Here is a 21,826-nt window from a genome sequence, read left to right on the forward strand (position 1 = left end):
ATAAAGCAGTTCCACGTTTAAAAAAGTGTTTCTCTAATGTTGATTGGCATGTCGGAGACAGGTGGCTCACCCACCACCTGCTAAAATGTGCTCACTTTTTTTCTGATAACTTAAGATCCAAATGTTCAGGAGGTTTTTACCAGGAGGTGAATTATCCGTAGAGATCTACTCCTCTCCAAACACACAAACCTGATGATTTAAACTGGTAAAAACACTGAATAAAGCCGTTTCTTTCCGAGATTCGTCGCAACTGGGCTTCTAACTACAGTGGCTGATGCGAAAACGCGAGTGGTCCTATCTGGAGCTAGTTTGGTTTGTCCAGTCTGGGCTACTGTAGAAACATGGTGGTGCAACACGGCAATCTCCATAGATCTGTAGATGAGGATCTGCTCAATATAAAACAGCTCATTTTAAAGGTAAGCAAAACACAATGATTCTTAATTTCAGGTGATTATACACTAAAGGAAACATAGTTTATGTTGTATTCCATTTCAGCCGATATATCCCCATTGATATATACACATTGAACCTTTAAATGACGCAGGCACTCCTGGACGGGCTGGATATTGTGAGACATTCAGAATTCATAAGCAGTCTGTAAATTTGGGCATGGAAAAAAAACCTGGACCTGCAAATCTATAATCATTCATTCATTCATCTTCTAACCGCTTCATCCTCTTGAGGGTCGCGGGGGGGCTGGAGCCTATCCCAGCTGACATTGGGCGAGAGGCAGGGTACACCCTGGACAGGTCGCCAGACTATCGCAGGGCTGACACATAGAGACAAACAACCATTCACGCTCACATTCACACCTACGGACAATTTAGAGTTACCAATTAACCTAGTCCCCAATCTGCATGTCTTTGGACTGTGGGAGGAAGCCGGAGTGCCCGGAGAGAACCCACGCTGACACGGGGAGAACATGCAAACTCCGCACAGAAGGGCTCCCATGCCCGGGATCGAACTGGCAACCCTCTGGCTGTGAGGCGAGCGTGCTAACCACCAGACCACCGTGCCGCCCCAAATCTATAATCGCATGAACTATTTCAACATGTTTGGACCCTCGGCATCACACGTCCTTACACACACACACACACACACACACACACACACCAAAACCGCACTTAATCATAATCAGATATTAGTATTTACATAATTTAGGATTAATGTAACAGGATTAAGATTAACATACTAAACACATCCACTCTTGGATTAAATCATTGCTCTTAGTCTATGTTAAGTGTGTGTGTGTGTGTGTGTGTGTGTGTGTGTGTGTGTGTGTACTTTCTAATGCCATCTCCCCCTCTGGTTAGCTGCAGTATGAACTGAGATGATCTTTTCACATTGAACTGGAATACTGAAAAGCGCTCTGCAGTATTTGGTGACTCACGGGTGCTCGTGTTTCCAGTGCTGGTAATTTCTGGTAATTTGTTTGGTTTGGGTTGTGGTAGGCAGCTACTGTGTTTAAGATGTTTCTCTGTCATTTAAAGAAAGCAGAGATGTCAGAGTTAATTACTTGTTAAGATGGAGGTTTTTAGCCATGAATTTCATACACATATACCCATTCATCATAGTTCTCTCCTGTGAAATATCTTAACAATACTACACCATCTCCTTTAGATGGTGAGGGATTCAATTTGGCACAGATGTTCTTATATTCTAGGCAATGTATCAAACTAACTCTGGTCATCGTACTGCCACCATGCGATTGACATTTTAGATTATGAGGTCCATAACTTGACAACATTCCCTTGTCCTAGCTTTTCAAATTTAAGGATGCAGCTTTTCTTTGTCTTTTGTGAAAGTTAATTTAAATATCTTTGGGTTCCGGACTGGTCTGAAAAAACAAGCAATTTGGAAACATCATTATGGGCTAGAGGGTGCGGACATATTTCACCATTTTGTGCCATTTTAAGCACCAAATGATCATCACAAAAATGATCATTCAATTAATCATTAATGAAAATGATCTCTAGTTGCAGCTGAAGTACACACATTTTTTGTACTTGGCTTCCAAAGCATGATGAGCTGCTCTTCTTTAAATGTTGTTTGGAGTTGTTTTTATTCTTAACAAACTTCTGTGGGAAGACATTTAAAATTCAAATTTTTGCCTCACTGTAATTACATTTGGTGTCATCCAAGTTTTAATTAACTAGAAAAGTTAACACTCAAGTTTTGTAAAAGGCAAACAGTACCCAGTGCTAATGTGCTGAAAGGCTTTACAGGTATCTTGGGTTTTGGACTTAACTGTTTACAAATCTCAGTTTACTTACAAATCTCTATGCTAATTCTTAAATTAACTGGTGATGGAAGAGAAGAGGAGAAAATGCAAACCCCTCTCTGTCCAGTCTTTTTTCGGTGGTTCTGCAGCAGGGCTGCCTGCCGGGAGTCGGGCTGATCTGACACTAGTCCACTAATTGGCCATCCTTGTATGTAAAAAGGGGAAGCTAAATACAGTCAGAGAAGTGAGTGAATACAGAGAAGAGTCTATTAATACAAAATTTTCACTGTCACTGCCTGTTGTACTGTACTTCCTGAAAAGAAGAAACAGCACTTGAAGCTTGGCACACTGATTTGTTCCAGTTTAGCTGTCAGATTAATCGTTTGTCAATCAGTTGGGCAGTTAATTAGAAATGTGCAAAGCGTAATCTGCACTCACTGACATATGTTGCTTATTTTTTGTTGTTAGACGAATTTCTGATGACACTGGAGAAGCTCTAACATCTATAGTGTTGTGTATGTGGTTGTGTTAGCTCATTAGGCATAATGCTGTTTTTGGATGAAAGTTTTGAGAAGACCTGGTTGCTGTCTTTCCCTTTTAATTTTTGAATAATACTTCCATTATCATAATTTTGTCCAGCCATCAATCTTTTTTCTACACCTGTCTCCCATTGTAAAGTACTTTACTTTTGAATGCATACAATCATTGAAATTTCATGAACTTTATCAGCACTCATGTAAAGCATTATGTCTTTAAACAGATATCTGCGTAGGACTGCAGAGTCAGTTGGCAATGTGACAAGATTAGGGTCTTGGTAGCCTTCTTGCTGTGTTTATATTCTGTTTATTATTATGGATAACTAAAGTCTGAGCAGGCTCTGGTTGCAAAAAAGGTGGAAAATATTGGACAAAATGTGCTTTTGTAACCGATCAGCTGTTGTCTGACTCCAATTTAGCTTTTTATTAGATTTTATTATTATTGTGTGTTTCTTTTTTTTTATCTGCATTCATATGTAGATATATGTTTATAGGAATTAGTAAACAATGACTGCAGCAAGGAAGAGGAAGTCTTTGCTCCTGACATGTTGGCCGTTGCCCCCAAAGGCTAAATTGTTGTCAGACTGATAGCCAGTGGGTTGCAAGGTAAAGTTAATTAAAAAGTCTACAGCCAAGCTAGCAGCTCTGTGAGGCTGTACTAAGCTAAATGCTAATATCAGCATGCTCAAAATAGCTATGCTAACATGCTGATGCTGAGGAGGTATAATGTTTGACATGGTCACCATTTTAGAATGCTAACATTTTCTGAATTGCAGCTGAGGCTGATGTGAATGTCATTAGTTTTGCAGATGTTTGGTCATAAACTAAAGTAACTGAGGTAGCAAGGTATGATAAGGTATACTTTGACCTGATGAGGACCCTAGATCGAAAGTTAAGGCATCACCAAAGTTATTACAATTCACCCTGAAGTGGATGCAAATGTCTGTACCAAATTTTAATGGCAATCTATCTGAGGGCCCTGACTCACCAAGCTGGTGGTCGGCTGTTGGGTAATTTCAGGCTGTCGTGACCGTGTGCTGCCCTAGTTTATGCAGTGTGTCCCCCACCATTGGCACTTTTCAGCCATCATTGGCTTTTTTCTGGCGGAGCTGTTGCCAGTGAGTGAGATCACTCTGATTGGCAGCTTAGTTCAGTGCATGAGATGAGAAAAGGAAGTAAGGAAAGTAAACTAATGGCTGAGGTCAAGGGAGCGTGACTTTGCAATAAACTTGTTATATATATTAGGTGAGGTTATTTTGTGCCATTGAGCTTCTTAGCAGAAATGGTTTGTAACTGTTCACATTATTGTTCCCTCACTCATAGTATATATCTTTCGTTCTTTCAACATAGGGTTGTTTTGCTAACTGGTAAACTAGTGTCTTGAATTTATTCTGCCGGTCTTCCGATTTCCCTTTTTGAATGACAAATACAGACTACTGCCACCTGCTGCTATGGAGTTATTTCCACTCATGCAGGCACTGACTGTACGTGCTGGTTGCCCGTGGTCTTTGCGGTGTTTTTAACAGCGACTTTTTGGCCAAGACATAGGCGCCGTGAAGCTACACAACAGTTGGCCTTTGTTGCTATAAGTTCTTCAATGTCGGTGTGGCGTGCCTGGGCCTTAAAAGTTGTCAAGATATTTCACCCCTGATCTGGGCCCACTGAATGCAGCCAGGGACTGGCAGTTGAGAGTCAACTTGGATCAGAGGCTCATCTTCCCCCCAGAGATCGCGACGACCACCCTGCAACCAGACCTCGTCCTTTGGTCTAATTCCTCCCAGCTGGTTTACATCATTGAGCTGACAGTCCCCTGGGTGGACGCCATCGAAGAAGCGTATGAGTGCAAGAAGCTGCCGTACTCCATCTTAGCAGCTGAGGCAGAGGACAGAGGCTGGAAAGTAAAGGTGCGCCCGGTGGAGGTGGGGTGAAGGGGCTTTGTAGCCAGTACAACAGCAAAGCTGTTAGGGAGGTTGGAGTCAGTGGACAGGCTCACAGACAGGCCATTAAAGAGCTGGCCAACACCGCTGAGAGGACGAGTCATTGGCTGCGGTTGAAGAGAAACGACACCATCTGGGCCGCTAAGGCAAACAGCTAACCCCGGGACACACACCCAGGCTTGATCAACCTGTGGTGGGCCTGCCTCAGTGGAGGGTGTCTTGTGTTAAATGGCCGAAACACCCATTGATGCTGACGATGTGTCCCGGCGGTAAAGCCTCATAGCAGCCATCTTTCAAGAACTTCCCATGAATTAGAAGTGGTGCTACACGAGGGATTGCAACATCTGGTCCTTTCAATGAACACTCAAAACCACAAAAGTCAACCTTACTGGGGCATTAGAGGAAAAGTCAGGATCACCAAAGTCATTGGGATACATCATCTGGAAACCAGGAATGTTTGTACAAAATTTCACGGTAGTCTTATAATTTTTGAGTTGCTGTTGTTGTAAATGCTGAAATATTTCACTGAATAAGTGAAAATCTTCACCTGCCAGTGGCTAGATGAAAAACCAGAGGATCACCAGTCAGTTAGCTTCATCCTCTGGGGAACATGAATGTGTGTACAACATTTCATTGTCGTCCATCGAAAAGTTGTTGTTGTCGTGGATTGCTAGAGCCATGCTGCTAACATGGCTAAAATTACACCTTACAAAATACTTTACACATTACATACATCACGTGAAAAAGCTGGTCCAAAATGCCACTCCTTAAATCCTATTTTTCATTAAACAAAAACGTATATTTTAAAGTAGGCTGATATGATTTATTCCTTGCTATGGGACTCACATTGTTAAATGTGACCCACATGGATACTGAAGGAGTGATTTGCTTCATTTCAAGACACTGTCACTTTTTGCCTGTGGGATTCAAGTTCTCCACATGCAGGCATTATTATCACACTGAACTGGCAACCTTAAACTGAAGATGAGAGTACATAGCTTCCCCAAAAGGGCATTTTTGTGTGAAAAGAAAGTAAGACATGCAGAGAAATAAAGAGGCAGGCTGGAGGAGCATACTGTGTCGATGTGTTGAGCTTCCCTCCACATATGTCAGTCCTGATCTAAGCCACACCTGCTGCTAACCACGACTTAGAGGGAGAGAGGGAGCAGGGCAGCAGAGTGCAGTGTGTTTCAGGCTGTGTAGTCACAGGCTGAGCAGTCGTTGAAGCGAGCGGTCGCTGTGTCACTGCTGCCTCTTCTTTTTTTTTTTCCTCTCCATCTCTCAGTCTCTTCTCTTCTCTTCTCTTCTCTTCTCTTCTCTTCTCTTCTCTTCTCTTCTCTTCTCTTCTCTCCTCAACGGAGCTTGGTCTTTCCTCCTGTCATCCTGAAGCGATGGTGTAATTAAGCGGGCTCTGTGGGAGAGAAACGGCTCTGCCTCCTGTAGGATCCTTTTGCCAATAGCTGACTCTCGCTCAGTGGAAGAGAACACTCGCTCTGCCACCAGGCAACTGGGGATTCCTCCTAGTATGAAGTGGGATTTTTGATTTTCATTCCTGGACTTTGCTGGATGCCTTTTTTTTAACACAGCACTCTGAGGAGGATTTGGTCTTTTCTACATGATATAAATAGCTGAAGCAACTTGATACTAGGAAACAGGTGGAATCAGTGGATTTTAAGCCCCCCACTGCATGTCGGGGAGCTCAGCTCACCCCCCTGCTGAGATCCAGCAGGAGCAGCCAAAACCTGGACACTGAAAAATTACACACATTTCTTCGACCAAGTGCTAGATCAGGTGTAAACTACACGTGTGTTTCTTCAATCTGGTCACACCTTCACACAAGTAGCTGGACCATATGTGAGGAGTCTTGCTGACTAGTAACTGAATTTCCATCTTGGTGTGAGAGGGAGTGGAGCGTGCGGTCATCAGGCGGTCGGGGAGAAGATGCCAGCCATCCTGGTGGCCTCAAAGATGAAATCAGGACTCCCCAAACCCAAACCGGTGCACAGCGCCCTGCCCATCCCCCAGACCCACAGCAGGCCGTCAGCTCTAGCTCTGCCTCAGGCACCCCTCAAGACCCACATCCCTTCACTGGGCCAGCAGGTGGGCGCAGAACCCCCAAGAAGCATCACACCGGGGTCGGAGGATGGAGAAGACAGGATGGTCAGGAAGGTCAGGATGTAAAACTGTCGTATAAAAACTATAAACACCCATTGTCTTTTTGTCTTTTCATTAGATCTCTGTCCACCTAAGTACTTTAACTTATTACTCAGTGTAGCCACTATCTAAGGCTCACTGCCTGCTCAAAGAAGCTGTGATATGAGGCAAACTTGTGCAGCATGTGCAGCTGTATATGCTCAAATTGTCAGTTTCTGTCCTAAGTCAATAACTCGTAGGCAACAACATGTGAAGACAATTAGTCTCTGCATGAAAAGTCACTTTGCCATTTCTTTGCAACAATATCAGTTGTCATCACTTACTTCAGATTGTGTCAGTGTGTTTGTGTTTCTGTGCCTCTCATTTTCACAGCCAGCTCTTTGAATAATCATTTTGTGTAAATTAATACACAGACTTTTTATTACTCTCTCTGGCTCCGTTTGGCATAACAGAAACACAAAGCCAAATTCAGTGATTTTCCTGGAAGGAGACGGAGCAGGCTGTGTCTCTGCTGTCCAGGATGGCAGCGTAGCAGGATATCAGGGTGGCTGTTTTGCTGTGTTTGTGTGAAATATTGGCTGCACTTAGCAACCCCACACAAACGGCTGCAGCGGCGAGAGGGATCGCTCCAATGCCATGTAAGGCAGTGAGGGGGAAGGAGGTGTCTGTGTTTGTGTGTATTAGAGAGCCAGCATGTGCACACTTGGCAACCTGTCTTTACAGTAAGCGTGACTTGGAGCAACTGAGGCATCCAGCACACCGTTATTCAGGAGGCAGTTTTGAATCCATGATGATGATGATTGCGTGAGGGGAGGATACAGAAGTCCAGTGCTGCCGGACACGGCACGCGACCGCTGCTGGTGTCGTTTGTTTAGTGGCTAATCACGTTTTCTCACTGACCTACTTTCCGTGACTTTCTCCCTCTCCTCCCTGTCCTTTTTTCTCTCCCTCTCTCCATCCCTGTGGTGCTGATGAAGCAGCCGTCTTCACCCTCGGCTGGGTTAACCCTTGACCTTCCAGCAGCAGTGATGTGAACATTGCAGCCATGTACTGAAATCCAGTACTGCTGACTGTGTGTTTGCGCGCGCGTGTGTGTGTGTGTGTGTGTGTGTGTGTGTGTGTTTTCTGAATGTTTAGGCTAGGGAATCACCTTTCAGCTGCTGTTTTTATTGTGGTTGTAAATTGCGCCGTTTAACTACCCAACTGTACATACAGTATGCTGGTTGGCTCATTTTATTAGGCAATAATTGCTTAAAAACATGTTGTCCACATCAGGATTGATTTATACAGTGACAAATACAAACCAGTTTCAAATAGATAAACCTAATGAAGCACTTCACCCTGAAAATAATCATTTAAATACCAGTTACTCACCCTGTTAATGTTGAATTAGTGAAGAAAATCTTGTTTTTCGGTCATTCCTCTTTCATGAGCAAAGAATCCCACAATGGAGAACATTCTTGTAAATTAAAGTGATGGGGGTCAGCATTTAACAAAAGCAAAACTATATTGAGACATTTAAAAACTCGCACAACTCGTGCAGTATAAACAAGTGTCATTTATCTAGTCGTATGCTCAGTACTTCCCGAACGGACAACTCTTTCCAACAGGGAACTGAATTAAAAGTTAAACTTATGCTCTCTTAAAGGCCAGACTTTATTGACAGAAACAGTAATTTTACTTCACTGAACACTGAAGCTGCTGGTCTACCGCTGCCTCAATCAGTTAGTTTGTTTGTGCTTATGTGTTACGTTAGTAACTCCGAACTAACTGTTTAAAACACCAAAGTCACACAATAGCACAAACAAACTAAGTGACAAGGCAGCTGTAGACCAGCAGCTCCTGTGTTCAGCGAGGTAAAATTACTGTTTTTGTCAATGGAGTCTGGCTTTGTAGAGAGCATAGATAAGATTCACTTTTATTTCAGTTTGTGTCAGAAAGGGTTGTCTGTTTGGGAAGCACTGAGCATACACCTGGATAGATGAGACTTGGATTATACTTCATGAGCTGTGTGAGTTTGTAAGCAGATAGAGTTTTGCTGGTGTTAAACATGGTGGCATATCACTATAATTCATTTTTCTTAGTGTTTTGGATTCAACGTTCACCGGACGCGTGCGAGAACAACAAAATTTTCTTTACCAATTCAACGTAACACAAGGTGAGTAACTGATACTCAAATGGTTGACTGCTGGATGAAGTATTCCTTTAATTTATATGCCTTTCTGTAGACTATGGTGTTTGAAAGGAGCAGATCTCATTTCTTTGTAAAGAAAAAAGTAGGAATCAAATTTTCAGTTGAGCTGACACTGTGACAGTCAGAGGCTTTCAGGGGTGCACCCTGTGCTGTGCCAAAATATGATGTCTACACCAAAGTGGCAGGTTGGTGCTCATCTGATTCAGTATGTGCAGCAAATGCAAAACAATGTTCTTCTTCTTCAAAAAAAGACAAAACACCTATATTTAAACAGAGGCAGTCAAAACAAACCAAAGCCACAAAACAAATAGTTTGTATTCACATCTTTTGCACTATTGCCCTTCTTTGGATTGAAAGAAAATCACAGTTTCTCTGATAGTCTGTGGTTAGATATCCGTGTAATACAGGGAGCACTGTTGTTGTCTCATCGCTCAGTTCTGTCGTCCTCATTTCTCGGCTGTGTCTGCTGCACTTCACCCCAGGGACTGACAGGACTAGAGGAAAGCCTGAGAGGCAGAATTGCTGGAGAGGACGCTGCATCACTATCAGCGCAGGTCCAACCCTCGGTGGGTTTGGTGCACAGACAGCGTTGGTCCTCAGTGTGAACCCAATCTGCTCTGAGGGCAGAGTGAGATACAATGAGGTCCTCTGGAGATGTGGAGGCTGCCATATGATTTTGGTGCTTTCACAGACGTCTTCGGAGCAATAATGTTGAGACTCTTTACTTAAGTCTCATAATAAGGGAAAGTCCATTCACCCAAAGCCATCTTTCTGGAGCCATTTTGCGCCAACTTTCAACAATAATAGAGGGAGAAAAATCCATTATATGAGAGGCGGGGAGAGCAATTTCAGCACCCACAGTAGTAACAAATAGACCTGAATGCAGTGTAGTCATAAGAGTGGGATGAGGTTTGAGTCACTGCTAGGAAAACTTGTCATCTTGCTCTCACCATCTCCGTCACTGTTGGTCTATTTTATGTTGAATCGGGTAGGTTTTTTGAGATCTAAATCTAAACCCAAAACACACACAACATATAAGGAAGAAGAGTAAGGAAAGGAGGACATAGTCATATAGAAGTATATAAACCGTGGCTGAGCATTCTGGGGAATGGTGGAAACTGTCTGAAGCAGAGGTAAAACAAGGTGTGCTCGAGGGACAGTATGCACTAAAACACCTTACCACAAAATGCGCTGAACGTGGAACAGATAAGTACCAGCAGCTCATGTTTGCAGTTATCAAGAGGATTAGTGGAGTCATGGCAGAGTGTAGACGAGGCTCCTGCTCCTCACAAACATCCAGCTAGATGACCCAGTTGGCACTAAACACACAAACATGTTGTGTACACCTGTAACAAAGAGTTAATCCATAATGCAGGGAGAGCAGCAGGAGGCAGAGAGAAACATCCAGGCCGTGTTTACAGACAGGAGAGGGGATGGTACTGTCTGTGTACTGTGTGTGTGTGCGTGTGTGCGTGTGTGTGTGTGTGTGTGTGTGTGTGTGTGTGTGTGTGTGTGTGTGTGTGCGCGCGCGCAAGAGTGTGAAGTCTGGCACAATATGCTGAATCTGATGTGAAGGTGCTAGTCTGGAAATGTGTGAATGGTGTTTGAGGGTGTGTGTGTGTGTGTGTGTGTGTGTGTGTGTGTGTGTGTGTGTCAGTCATCTTTCTATCAAATGTGTCACCACTTGAAATGACAAGCTGTTGTGACCTTTAACCTTTCGCCATACTGTCGTTACAGTATGCAAAGCCTTGACAGATACTTTGCTGCCCTCTAGTGGACGTTTCTTTGCACTACACCTGATTCCATTCACAAACACCAGCAAGAGAGTGTGTATTCGTGAGTGTGTGTGTGGGTGTGTGGGTGTGTGAGTGAGTTCAAGTCATTCAAGGCCACAGTCTTTGCTTCTGTATTCATCTTTAATGCCTCAGTTTTTTCATCCCCGACCACCTTCTCCTTCTCTCTCTTTTCTTCCTCTCTCGCGCTCTCTCTTTTTCTTTCATTTTTTCCCTCCTTGGAATCCAAGAGTTCATTGTTGCCAGCTCATTAATTCTCAACCACAGCTTTGAAAAAGAAAAGGTTCAAACGAAGAATCTCTGAAAGCCACATTCACAGCAGGAGACCCTGAAAAATAAATTCTGATGCTACGTGAAGCGTGCATAGACCTTTATAAGTCATGAACACACACACACAGAATCACATGCTCACTCACACATGAGCACACAGCCACATAGAGAGATTTGTCTGTGTGCCGCTGTGATAAGGAGCCCCTATCTTAATAAGTATCTTTGCAGATAAAGGCTTAAGTCAGCCTCTGTGTAAAGACTGGCTTTATTAGACTCATTATGAAAGCTCATCTCGGACTGGGACTGAATCCCAATCACATTAAAACATAGTGGGACCAGTGAAGAGCGCCACAAGCTGCCGCGGCTAATATTTACTGAGACGATCATATTGTAAATAAACCATGATCCACAATTTAGGCAGCACCCCATCCAGGAGAGATATTTAATCATCACTGTGTGATAGATGCACCAGTGACGCAGAGCTGCATTAATTCAACTTCCTCCGATCTTGAAGATGTGTAATTGCCTGAGATTATAATTTCCCTCATTTGAATTATTTAAATTGAGTGTAATTTCATTTGGGGAATTGGTTTGACCGTGAACCTGCAACACCGAAAGGATATGTGTGAACTCATTTAACTAGTATGGATTCAGAGCTGATTAAATGACCCTTACAGGCAAACTATGGATCAGTGGCAATGGAGTGTAGGGATTAGACACATATATACATTTGGTGAAAACCAGGCAAGAAAAACTGGAATGACATTATATTTTGTTGCCTGGTTATTCATTCATGTATATCATAATTATTAATGTAGTGCCTGCGTTTCCTCTTTAATATTGAATACATGTGAATAATGAAACTGTAGCAGTTGCTAACTCAGGAGGAATTCCTTTAGTTTAATTACATTTACTGAAATGATCAACTAAAGATTAGTGGACAGCAATTTTAATAAATAATTAATCCATTGATTGCTAAACATTAACCGGCTGCAGCTGAGGAATTTGCTGTTTTATTTCATACACTGAACAAGCTATTTGTAAGATGACACCTTGGGTCCTTGGGATGTACTTTAATGAGTACTTTTTTACATTTTCTGACAAATAATTGAGAGAGTACTTGATAATGAGAATAATCTTTAGTTGCAGCCCTATGTACAGTAAAGACTTGTGCTGTCATATGGTGGTCAGAATGATTTTCAAGCCCAAAATTTGATTCTAGAGAAACATGAAACTAAAAAGAGCTTTCAGCATGATACAGGGAGAGTTAAAGCAAATGAACAATGGTGCAAAATATTAAATATCCAAACCAGAATTTTTGAGACCAACAAACAACAAACCGGTTGTGATTTAGTGTGTCATTGATGTGTTTCGGGCATCTTTTTAGGCAACAAACGTTGATATTTCGTAGTGTCCTGTTGCTGTTTTTCCAGTGGGGATAGTGACACAAAAAGTAGTTGTTTTTTATCAAGTGATTTCTGCTTTTCCGGCAGGGATTGTCCCCAAAATCCAGGTATTTTAACTCAAAGCATGATCTTTTCCTAACCATAATCAAGTAGTTTTTGCACCTAACCTAACCACACGTAACCACAGCATTGTTGAAAAGTAAAGTTTCAATGTATCCGCTACATAACAACGCACAAATGTAACGTTTCATGGTTTGCAGGAACGTACAATGCCGACATTTTTTCTAGCAATTGTTTTGAAATATCAGTGTCTTCAGTCTGCCAGTATCAGAATTAACCTTTAAAACCCATCTCACTTGACCCTTGGATATCTCTCTCTATCGCTCTGAATTCTTGAGCCTCTCCCCTCCTCCCCCACATCCTGTGAAGGCAGTAATGACTTTTTTTTATGGCTTTAACATCCAGCTTGAGTCTCCTGAAGACCCGGCCCAGCAGGTGAGAGTGAAAGGCAATGCACCATCGTGCTGCATTGGATTGCTAATGCCGCCCTACCCACCCAGGGGAGGACAGATTGGGTGGGGGGCCTGCGTGACTATATTGCTGCTTTTTTATTACCATGACAAAGGGCCACACATACACATATGTCTCCTCCAGAGAGGCTGCAAGTTAAAGCCAGATTTAATGGATGTTTTTAGTGATTCATTGTTGGATGGTTCATTGTTCAAAGGAATAACTGAGGTTTTAACAGACTGCAAGAGTTCAGACAAAGAGCACAGGAAAAAAGGGCATGTCTTCTTGTGAGTGATCCTCACGGATTCAACTTATGCTCTTTATCATTTTGTGGTCGTGTCTGTCACAGTTGTCATGTGAACGCCTCATTTTGAAAAAGCTGTGAGAATGTGTCAGAAAGTGTTTTTTTTGTCAAGCTGAAATCAAGTCTGTTTTCTTCAGCTCCTGAAAGCTGACACTCTGCAGATAAGAGGTTTTCACCTAACAGCGAGCACACATGTGTTACAATCAGCATCAGGCAGGAGGAAGCCCATGTTGCTGCTGATAAGAGCGACAACACACGCCTGTGCCCTCTCTCAGAGAACACAGAGATGGTGGTCTGAGGGTGAAACAGCCTAACAGCTACAGCACCAGCAGAGGCTTTACTCTCACAGGCAGACTACGGTCAGATGATGAGATAGCAGCAGGCCTGAATTCTGTGGCTTTTATCTGGGACTGCTCCTCCAGCAGCTTTTCAGTGTGAAATGGGACAGAACAGGTGCAGTGTTTGATGAAGGATTTTTACAAGTGTTGAAAAATATTGGGTTTCTGGATCTAACTTTACTCTGATTTCATGAAATATGATCAATTGTAGTCATGATCATAGTTTTGTTGAAAATATTTTGATGTGGAAGGAAATTTCCAAAAACAAAAGAATATGTTTTAGTTTTTAATGTTTATGACTCCGCACTAGCTACAGCTTTGGCCGGAGGCATTGTGTTTTCGGGTTGTACGTCCCCCTTCTCGTAAACACAATATCTCAATAATATCGTGTGGGAATTTCTTCAAATTTGGCACAAACGTCCTCTAAGACTCAAGAATGAACTGATTAGAATTTGGTTGGTCAAATGTCACTGTGACCTAGCCATCACTCTAGAATTCATGCACTTGGGGCGTTGGTGGCTTAGTGGTAGAGCAGGCACCCCATGTACAAGGCTGTTGCCGCAGCGGCCCGGGTTCGACTCCAGCCTGTGGCCTTTTGCTGCATGTCACTCCCTCTCTCTCTCCCCCTTTCACGCTTAACTGTCCTATCGATTAAAGGCAAAATGCCCCCAAAAAATATCTTTAAATAAAAAAAAAAAAAAAGATGCACTAATTATGGCAAGTTTTGCACAAATGTCCACAGGGGTCAAATGATGAAGTGATGACATTTTATGACGGAAAGGTCAAAGGTGTTTTCTGGCCATTATTTAACATTATATCTCAGAGGGGGAGACATTTGGTCAGATACTGAATTGGTGACACTAATCTAGGGTGTCCACCTTGAAACTGTGTTGACTGAATAGATCCTCTGTATTACCGGAGGGGGGAGGATGTGTGTGAAACCCCCATCTTTTAAAGTATGTAGCTTCTTTGCAGCAACAACCATATTTTAATCCTTGTCTACTATCATGGCTACATATGAGTCTGAACAGACATTGATGTAAACTGTAAGTACAACTTGACCATTGAGCAGAGGCATACAACGGTGAGGTGTTAATTCTAGTTTTTAATCAAAAAGCTCAATGTGTGAAGTGAAAGTCTCCTCCTGTGAATGAACAGGTACAGTAGCTATACAGTATAACACTTAAATCTTAGAGATTAAATGTTTAGAGATGAACCATTAGTGAACATTTTCCAAGAAAATCTCTTCTGGTGGAGCTGATGTTTCAGAGTATGAAGACTTCCTAATGTCAAGACACTGGGATTGATTTTGTTGGATGGCAGGAAACAGTGAAATCATTCAACACATTTTGTTATTATTACATCAGCCTGGTGCTGGAGTGATGCGTACCTTTTGGGTTTTCATATTCTCTTTGATATCTTATCAAGAAATAAAAAAAAAAAAGAAAAAGTAAATATTCTAGTTCACTATAAACACGGTGAAAAGCTCAGGTTTTCATGAGGATATACAGGATCGTATGGCAGGTGGCTCCAGTTGTAATGATCTCATCTCTGCCTAATGCGTCTCGATCAGATTCCACTTCCTGTGCAGTTGTCCCATCGCCTTCCTGTGTGAGGTCATGGCTGAGGACATAACCATATTAATTAAGGCCGGGCATCTGCTTCTCCTGAGTCAACGTCCTTTCATTGATCTTTCCCTAAGGTGCCCTCATCTCCTCACTTTGCTTTCCTTCTCTGCTTTCCTTGCGTTAGTTGTCACAGGGAGCCCGTTGGTGCAGACAAACGGGTCATTGTAAGCGGCGCCCCCTGGGGAATCAGCGATGCAGAGGCGGTTAGACTAACACAATCAGCTCCATCTCGGTCTGGAAACAGAAGGCAGTGTGGAAAAAGGAGGAGAGGCCAGGAGGTAGAGGTCAGCAGGGCTGAAGTCACCCTCCCCAGAGGCCCGTGCCAGGGTCAACTAGGACTGAGAGGCAGGTTGAAGACTTCATGACCTCTGTGGAGCCAGCAGAGAGCCAATGACGTCTGCTGTCAGGTTTTAATACAACAAATCAAACTTGATGATCTGAATCAAGTACAGTAAATAAAAAGCAAGTTGTTTGCACAAAGCTGGAAAACACAGAACCTCTCAGAGTCTGGAAAGTCAACATTGCAAGTCATATGATGTGCAGCAGATTAAATACTGTTTAGTGACCATCTTCATGGCTGAAATTTGGGTTCATGGCAACATTTGTTGAAGCATTCAGAGAGGTTGTAAACAACCAAACTGTCTTTCTGAACCTGTGATTTCTTTTTCACCTACTATAGCTGTGTATGTCCAAAATTTGTAAATGTAATAGATGATTGTAATGCATGGAGTAAACTTAATAGATCTTTGATCATCTAGATTTACAGCAGATGACCGTATAATACCATAATATTGTACCATATATTAAGGCTGTAGTTGGTAAGTTTTATGAAAATAATTTTTGTCATATTTGCCAAAAAGGGTTACTACATTACCACAGTATTACATAATGCTGTGCTCGACACAGCAACAGGCAGTGGAAGCCAATGACATGAAGCTTCAAACTGACACTTGACACTTGATGCTGCTGACGGGCGTGACGTGCTACAAACAAAAGTTGAGCTGGCCTTAACTTTTTTCAGCCCACCAATGACACTGTTAAGCCTCAGCCAATCATATTGTCTGTTTTTAGCCATGGTACTGAGTTATTTAGCTTTTCTAAGCTGACGCTAAACTAGCTTTGGGTGAATTGTGGTGCAAACAGGGATGCAGGAGAGATGTGTCAGCGAGGGGACTGCCTTTGACAGGCCCCCCGACCACTTGGGGGTTTGGTGCCTTGCTTAAGGGCATCTAGAGGGCATCTAGACAGTGCCCAAGAGGTAAACTGGCACCTCTCAAGCTACCAGTCCACACTCCATGTCTGGTCCAGAGGGGACTTGAACTGGTGACCCTCTGGTGACTATCAAATACAAATTTAAGATGATGTTCAATCAAGGTACTTTGTGGTAAGTAGCACACACACACAAGCCTGTAACAACGTAACTACGGTAACGAATGCTTGAGCAACCCTTCCCCTGCGACGCAGCGATAATGTAGCTGGTAACGCTCTTGCTGTGTCGCTCATAGTGTGAAAGCAGCATAGGACAAATAATAATCTGCCTCCTTGTGGTACCTCTAATGGCATTTGCTAGAATCCAGTGAATGTCAACTAAAACAATAAATCAAAGCCGAGGAGTCTCAAACACAGCTGTGAATCATGTCAGTTACTGCCCGTGAACTGAGGTCAAGATGTCAAACTAGGCAGCGCTGATCAAATATGGATCAAGATCCCATCACCATGTTGCCTATTTCTTGCCGCAGATGTTTTTAGAAAAATATTTTAGTGACTTGCTTTAGCTGTAAAATGAGAAAGTGTGTGACCCGCCCACCAGCTGGGCCAGCTCTCTTAATTTACAGCTAAACTGTATGCTAAAATATGTTTCTGTTTCATAAAAGTTTCCAACTGCAGCTTTAAATGGTTCAAACTGTGCTGCCAGCTGCAGAGTTTCTCAGCTCTGCTCTGAATTGATGCGACTTGTCAGTGTAAACAGGCATGAATACAGTTATGAAATGTATTTCTTGGCTTTCTGACAGCTTTGTGATGGTGGGGAAAAAAAGACAAAGTGGATTTTCACATCTTTCCTTTCAAATGTGTTTTCCTGCAGCATCAGGGAGCTTCTGTATACCTCTGATTTCAACCTAAATGCAATCACAATGCTTATAAGTTGTGTGTGTGTGTGTGTGTGTGTGTGTGTGTGTGTGTGTGTGTGTGCGTGTGTGTGTGTGTGTGTGTGTGTGTGTGTGTGTGTGTGTGTGTGTGTGTGTGTGTGCGTGTGTGTGTTCTGCATGTCTGTGCTCGCTCAGTTGACACAGACAGTCTCTAAGCTACCCTGGTAAGTGTTGAATCCTAAGATGGGGCTGTAAATCTGCCATTCAAGAAGCTTCTCAGTGAGTCCAAACACACCGCCTCTCTGTTGCTCACACTTCATCACACACCTTCACAGTGCATAAAAAACAAAAACAAAATTCAATGTAATAAAAAGTTTTATCTTGACTATCCGCCTGAGGAATGAATGATGACTGTGTATCATCAATACAGGATGAAAACCTTTAAACAGAAGTTTTAGTTTCAGATTTTAGGGATATTATGCTTCATTGTCATTTAAGAACATTTTACAAAGCCTTTAGTTTATGTGTCCGAAACATAAATATGTAAGGAAAAATAGATACCAGCTCAAAAATGTCAGTTAAGTTCATGTGAGATTTCTAAAGTTTTAAAATTTGGGATGCGTTAACTCACTTTATTTTATTTGAAAAGGGCACATTTTAGAGGTGTTTACCTGCAACAGTGGCATGTTCCATCCTCAATGTATCTGAAGATAGGACAACATATTCCAGACCCATCAGAGCACTTACCACTCTGTGGTTAATGTTGTTTCATTAGTAAGGTAGCCTCAGCTACCTGTGTTTTGGCATCCTGTGTTTTAATCAGTTTTATAATTTGATAACAGATAACTTTCATGGCATTTTGTTTGGTCTTTACAGGACAAACAGGTTGAGCTGAACATCACATTGAGTGCCACACATTAGGGGTGTGAATTATTAATAACATGCTAATAATACTCAGATAATAATATTGTGTAAATAATCTAGCACCTCTTAAAACATTTACATTTCTTCCTGTTTGATTTGTTTCCCTCCCTCAACGGCATCTGGTCGCGTTTTCACTATCTATTATGTGTAATTATACTTGTTGTTTGATTTTGTACAGTTATGGTTACATACTCGCTGTCCACCTTTCTACATTTGTATTTTGAGTGTAATTAATTTGCAAAAAAAGAGACAAAACACACAATAAATTAAAAAGAAAAATAATTGTGCGGACATTGTAGCGTTTGATTAAAATTAGCATTTGTTTGTTTTAAATAATAAATGTCCAAATGACAAACTATCTTACTTCAAAAAATAATGTACTTGCATCTATGCCACCAGGTTTGTTGATTATATATTAGCAAAGTGAAACAGCTTTACAAATGTGACACCAGGCAATCTGCCATCTTACAGGTACCAAGACATTAATTTCATTCCCTACCACATTATATAAAGGTAAATGTATGTGATACAAAAGAGAAGAAGTCAATAAAAAGACAAATAAAGCAGTCAGTCTACCATTACCTCCACAGTAGACCCCTGTCTGATTGCTTTTGTGCACTGCGAGTCCATATGTCCCTCACCCCCACCCCTCACCCATTATGAAACAGCCAGGCAACAGCGTCATCCCAACACCCCAATCTTCCTCTCCAGCCTCGAGAACTCTGAGGTGGGGGTCCCCAAAACAAAGGGCCCTCCCTGACGGGGTTATCCCCCCATTGTCCCTGACACACTGAGGTTTATCTGGGACTTTGAAAGGCACCATACTCAGCCCATTCACTGCAGCTGCACTTAATGAGCTTGTTGAAGGCCTGTGCTAAAACTGTTAAACACAAGAACTAAATGCTGACATATTCTCTTCTTGTAGAGCCAGAGTGTCATTAAATCAATGCTGGTTAGGAGCAATGGGGGACTGATGTTTCCGCTGTGTGGTCGGCAGAGTAGATAGGGTTGTTTTGTGGTTTGTTTGCTTGGTGAAATACTGTACAGTATAGAAAAAGTACTTTATGTGTGTTGTTAGTTGCTGTTTAAAAAGTAAGTTATTTTCAACTCTGCAAAGGCAACCTGCAAAATCTATTTTGTATAGTTAAATTCTCATTGTTGGTGTTTGTAGTTCATTGATGCTGTATTGCGGCACCAGCACTGTTGCTGTGGGAATGGCAGTGTCAGTTGTTCCTCTACTTTGGTTTGGGCAGAAATATCTCAACAACTGTAGGATGGGTTACCATGACATTTTAATTTAATTTAATTGAGTTTATTTGTCAATCCACACAAGGCAGTTGGTCAGTCTTCTTTTATACACAACACACACATGCAGTTACGGTTTCGGAGACGTAGCGCAGGATCAGCTATGATACTGCACCCTTGGAGCAGTGTGGGGGTTCAGTGCCTTGCTCAAGAGCACCTCAGCAGTTCCCAAGAGGCGAACTGGCACCTCTTCAGCTGACAGTCCACATGCCATAGTTGGTCTGTACCAGGACTTGACCAGCGATGCTCCATTTCCCCTAGCCACGTCCCCACAGACTGAAACATTCATGGTCCTGAGGGGATGAATCCCACTGACTTTGGTGGTCTTTTGATTTTTAATGTCAGAGCCTGTGTCCACATAGCGTTTTTTTTTTCTTCTCAGTGCTGGCGTCTTTTTTAAATTGTTCCCAATCAGGAAAGAGTGAATGCATCTGCCCAAAGAAAAAGCGTCTCAGCGTCTTTTGCCTCTCCGCTTGTTGTTGACTGTGTAGTCAACCCTCTGTTAATGTAGTGCTACATTAGCTTCATAGCTATCATTAGTGTCGAGATATTGTTGTCATGGAAACATACTCATGTGGAGCACGTCATTAAAAATAGTGCTGGGAGTGCTTTTTAGGAAGCGCTGGGATGAAAGGCTCCCCAAAGCCCTGCCAATGCTTTGCTGCTGAAGAAAAACGCTATGTGGACAGGAGGCCCTACACTACAGGCAGGTCAAAGTTTTCACCCATCCACTGAGACATTTGAACACCTGGTGCATGAGCTGGCACACCATTTTGTGCCACAAAGGTTGGTACAGACATTCATGCACCCCTCGGGATGATTATCATCAGGTGGAATTCTGATTTTGTACCTCACTTGGTTTATGACCAAATACAGACAAACCTAATGACATCAGCCTCAGCTGTACTTTGTGTTTAGTGCTGATTAGCAAATGTTAGCATGCTAAACTTCAGATAGTGACTGTGGAAACAATATATCTGCTTGACATCTTTGTCAGCATGTTTGATACTATTTTCGTGTTGTAGGTTTGTGATATTGTGAGTTAATCTGAGTTTCTTTAAGTGGCATTATTAATTCTTGGTTTGTGTATGGTGGGTATTAATGCTCACTAGAAACTCTAAAGAAAAAGACACACACGTACTAGCATTTTGTTTCTAAAATTCAGGTGCAACTCAGTGATAGTCGATCACTTTGACTTGCAGTTTGTAGTGTAAATGTTATATATAACATATAAAATATTTTATGCAAAAGGCATTTTCCACTGGACAGTGAGTGTAAAAGCTGTCATGAACCAACCATAAATTGCATCACTGCTGTATTTTAGTATTTGGCAGAGCAAGGCAGACATTTATATCTGTGAAAACATCACAGGTCATTACTTTGTACTGTCTACATGGCTTCAGCATTGTTGTTATTTCGTAAAGCTTAAAACATTTTTTGTTCAGCCTGCTGGAAGTGATCATGCATCCCCCTACTGTGGGAACTTTCTGTGAATCTTGGGCCTTTCCCAAAATTCAAATTCGGCTTGTAATTTGTGGTCAGTGGTGGGGTGTGTGTGTGCACAGGGGGTTGGAACACGCTCAAACGGAGGGCATCCTGCGCTGCGGACTTTCTTACACACACACTCGCACATACATGAGTGCTTGGGTTATGAACCCACGGTACACATGAACATAAATAAACACGTGCAGCTGCTGCAATGTGATGTGGGTGACGGCTGATCAGAGACCGGACTGCTCCGTCTCTGGTCGGGGAAAATAAAACTTGGCTTTTTTTAACAGACAGCAGAGGAGCTGGTTAAAGAAATAATAAATAGAAAGGAGACGGTTAGCGTTGAGTTCTGCGTGGTTTGGCCCCTGAGCTCTGCACTTCCCACTATTTGGTCTCTCCACTGTTATCAAGGGTGCACTGATGATCCCTTTTTTGTTCTTTTCTCTCACTTTTTTTGTCATGGAGGGGGTCGGGTATCGGGGGAGGGGTGTAAGAAGGTTAAGAGGTCTGTCCTTTTCTCTTTCTTTCTCCTCCCCATATGACTGATGGTCCATTGACGAGCAATAGCACAATGTGTTGCCGTGGGCTAAGGAGGAGGGGAAAGGGGGATCCACTCCTCCTCTTGGTGCATTTGGTTTGGCTGTCTCTCAGAGCGGCAGCAGAGGCCGCGGAGCTCCTCTCGCCTTTCGCCTCCTGCGTTTATTTTTCCCTCCTCCGTGTCCCAGAGT

The 21,826-nt window shown here is 42.5% G+C and overlaps 1 protein-coding gene across 2 annotated transcripts in view; it reads left to right on the forward strand.

Annotated features, from left to right (window-relative positions):
* The first annotated feature begins 6,287 nt into the window (after positions 1 to 6,287).
* Positions 6,288 to 21,826, forward strand: part of nav2a (neuron navigator 2a) — a 139,887-nt gene continuing 124,348 nt past the window's right edge. For both annotated transcript variants that reach the window (XM_049595156.1, XM_049595162.1), the window contains exon 1: positions 6,288 to 6,863. In XM_049595156.1, the coding sequence (XP_049451113.1) occupies positions 6,636 to 6,863 (228 nt within the window). In that variant the 5' untranslated portion in view covers positions 6,288 to 6,635. The remainder of the gene's footprint in view (positions 6,864 to 21,826) is intronic.

The sequence above is a fragment of the Epinephelus fuscoguttatus genome, linkage group LG2 (assembly GCF_011397635.1).
Source record: "Epinephelus fuscoguttatus linkage group LG2, E.fuscoguttatus.final_Chr_v1".
NCBI lineage: Eukaryota > Metazoa > Chordata > Actinopteri > Perciformes > Serranidae > Epinephelus > Epinephelus fuscoguttatus.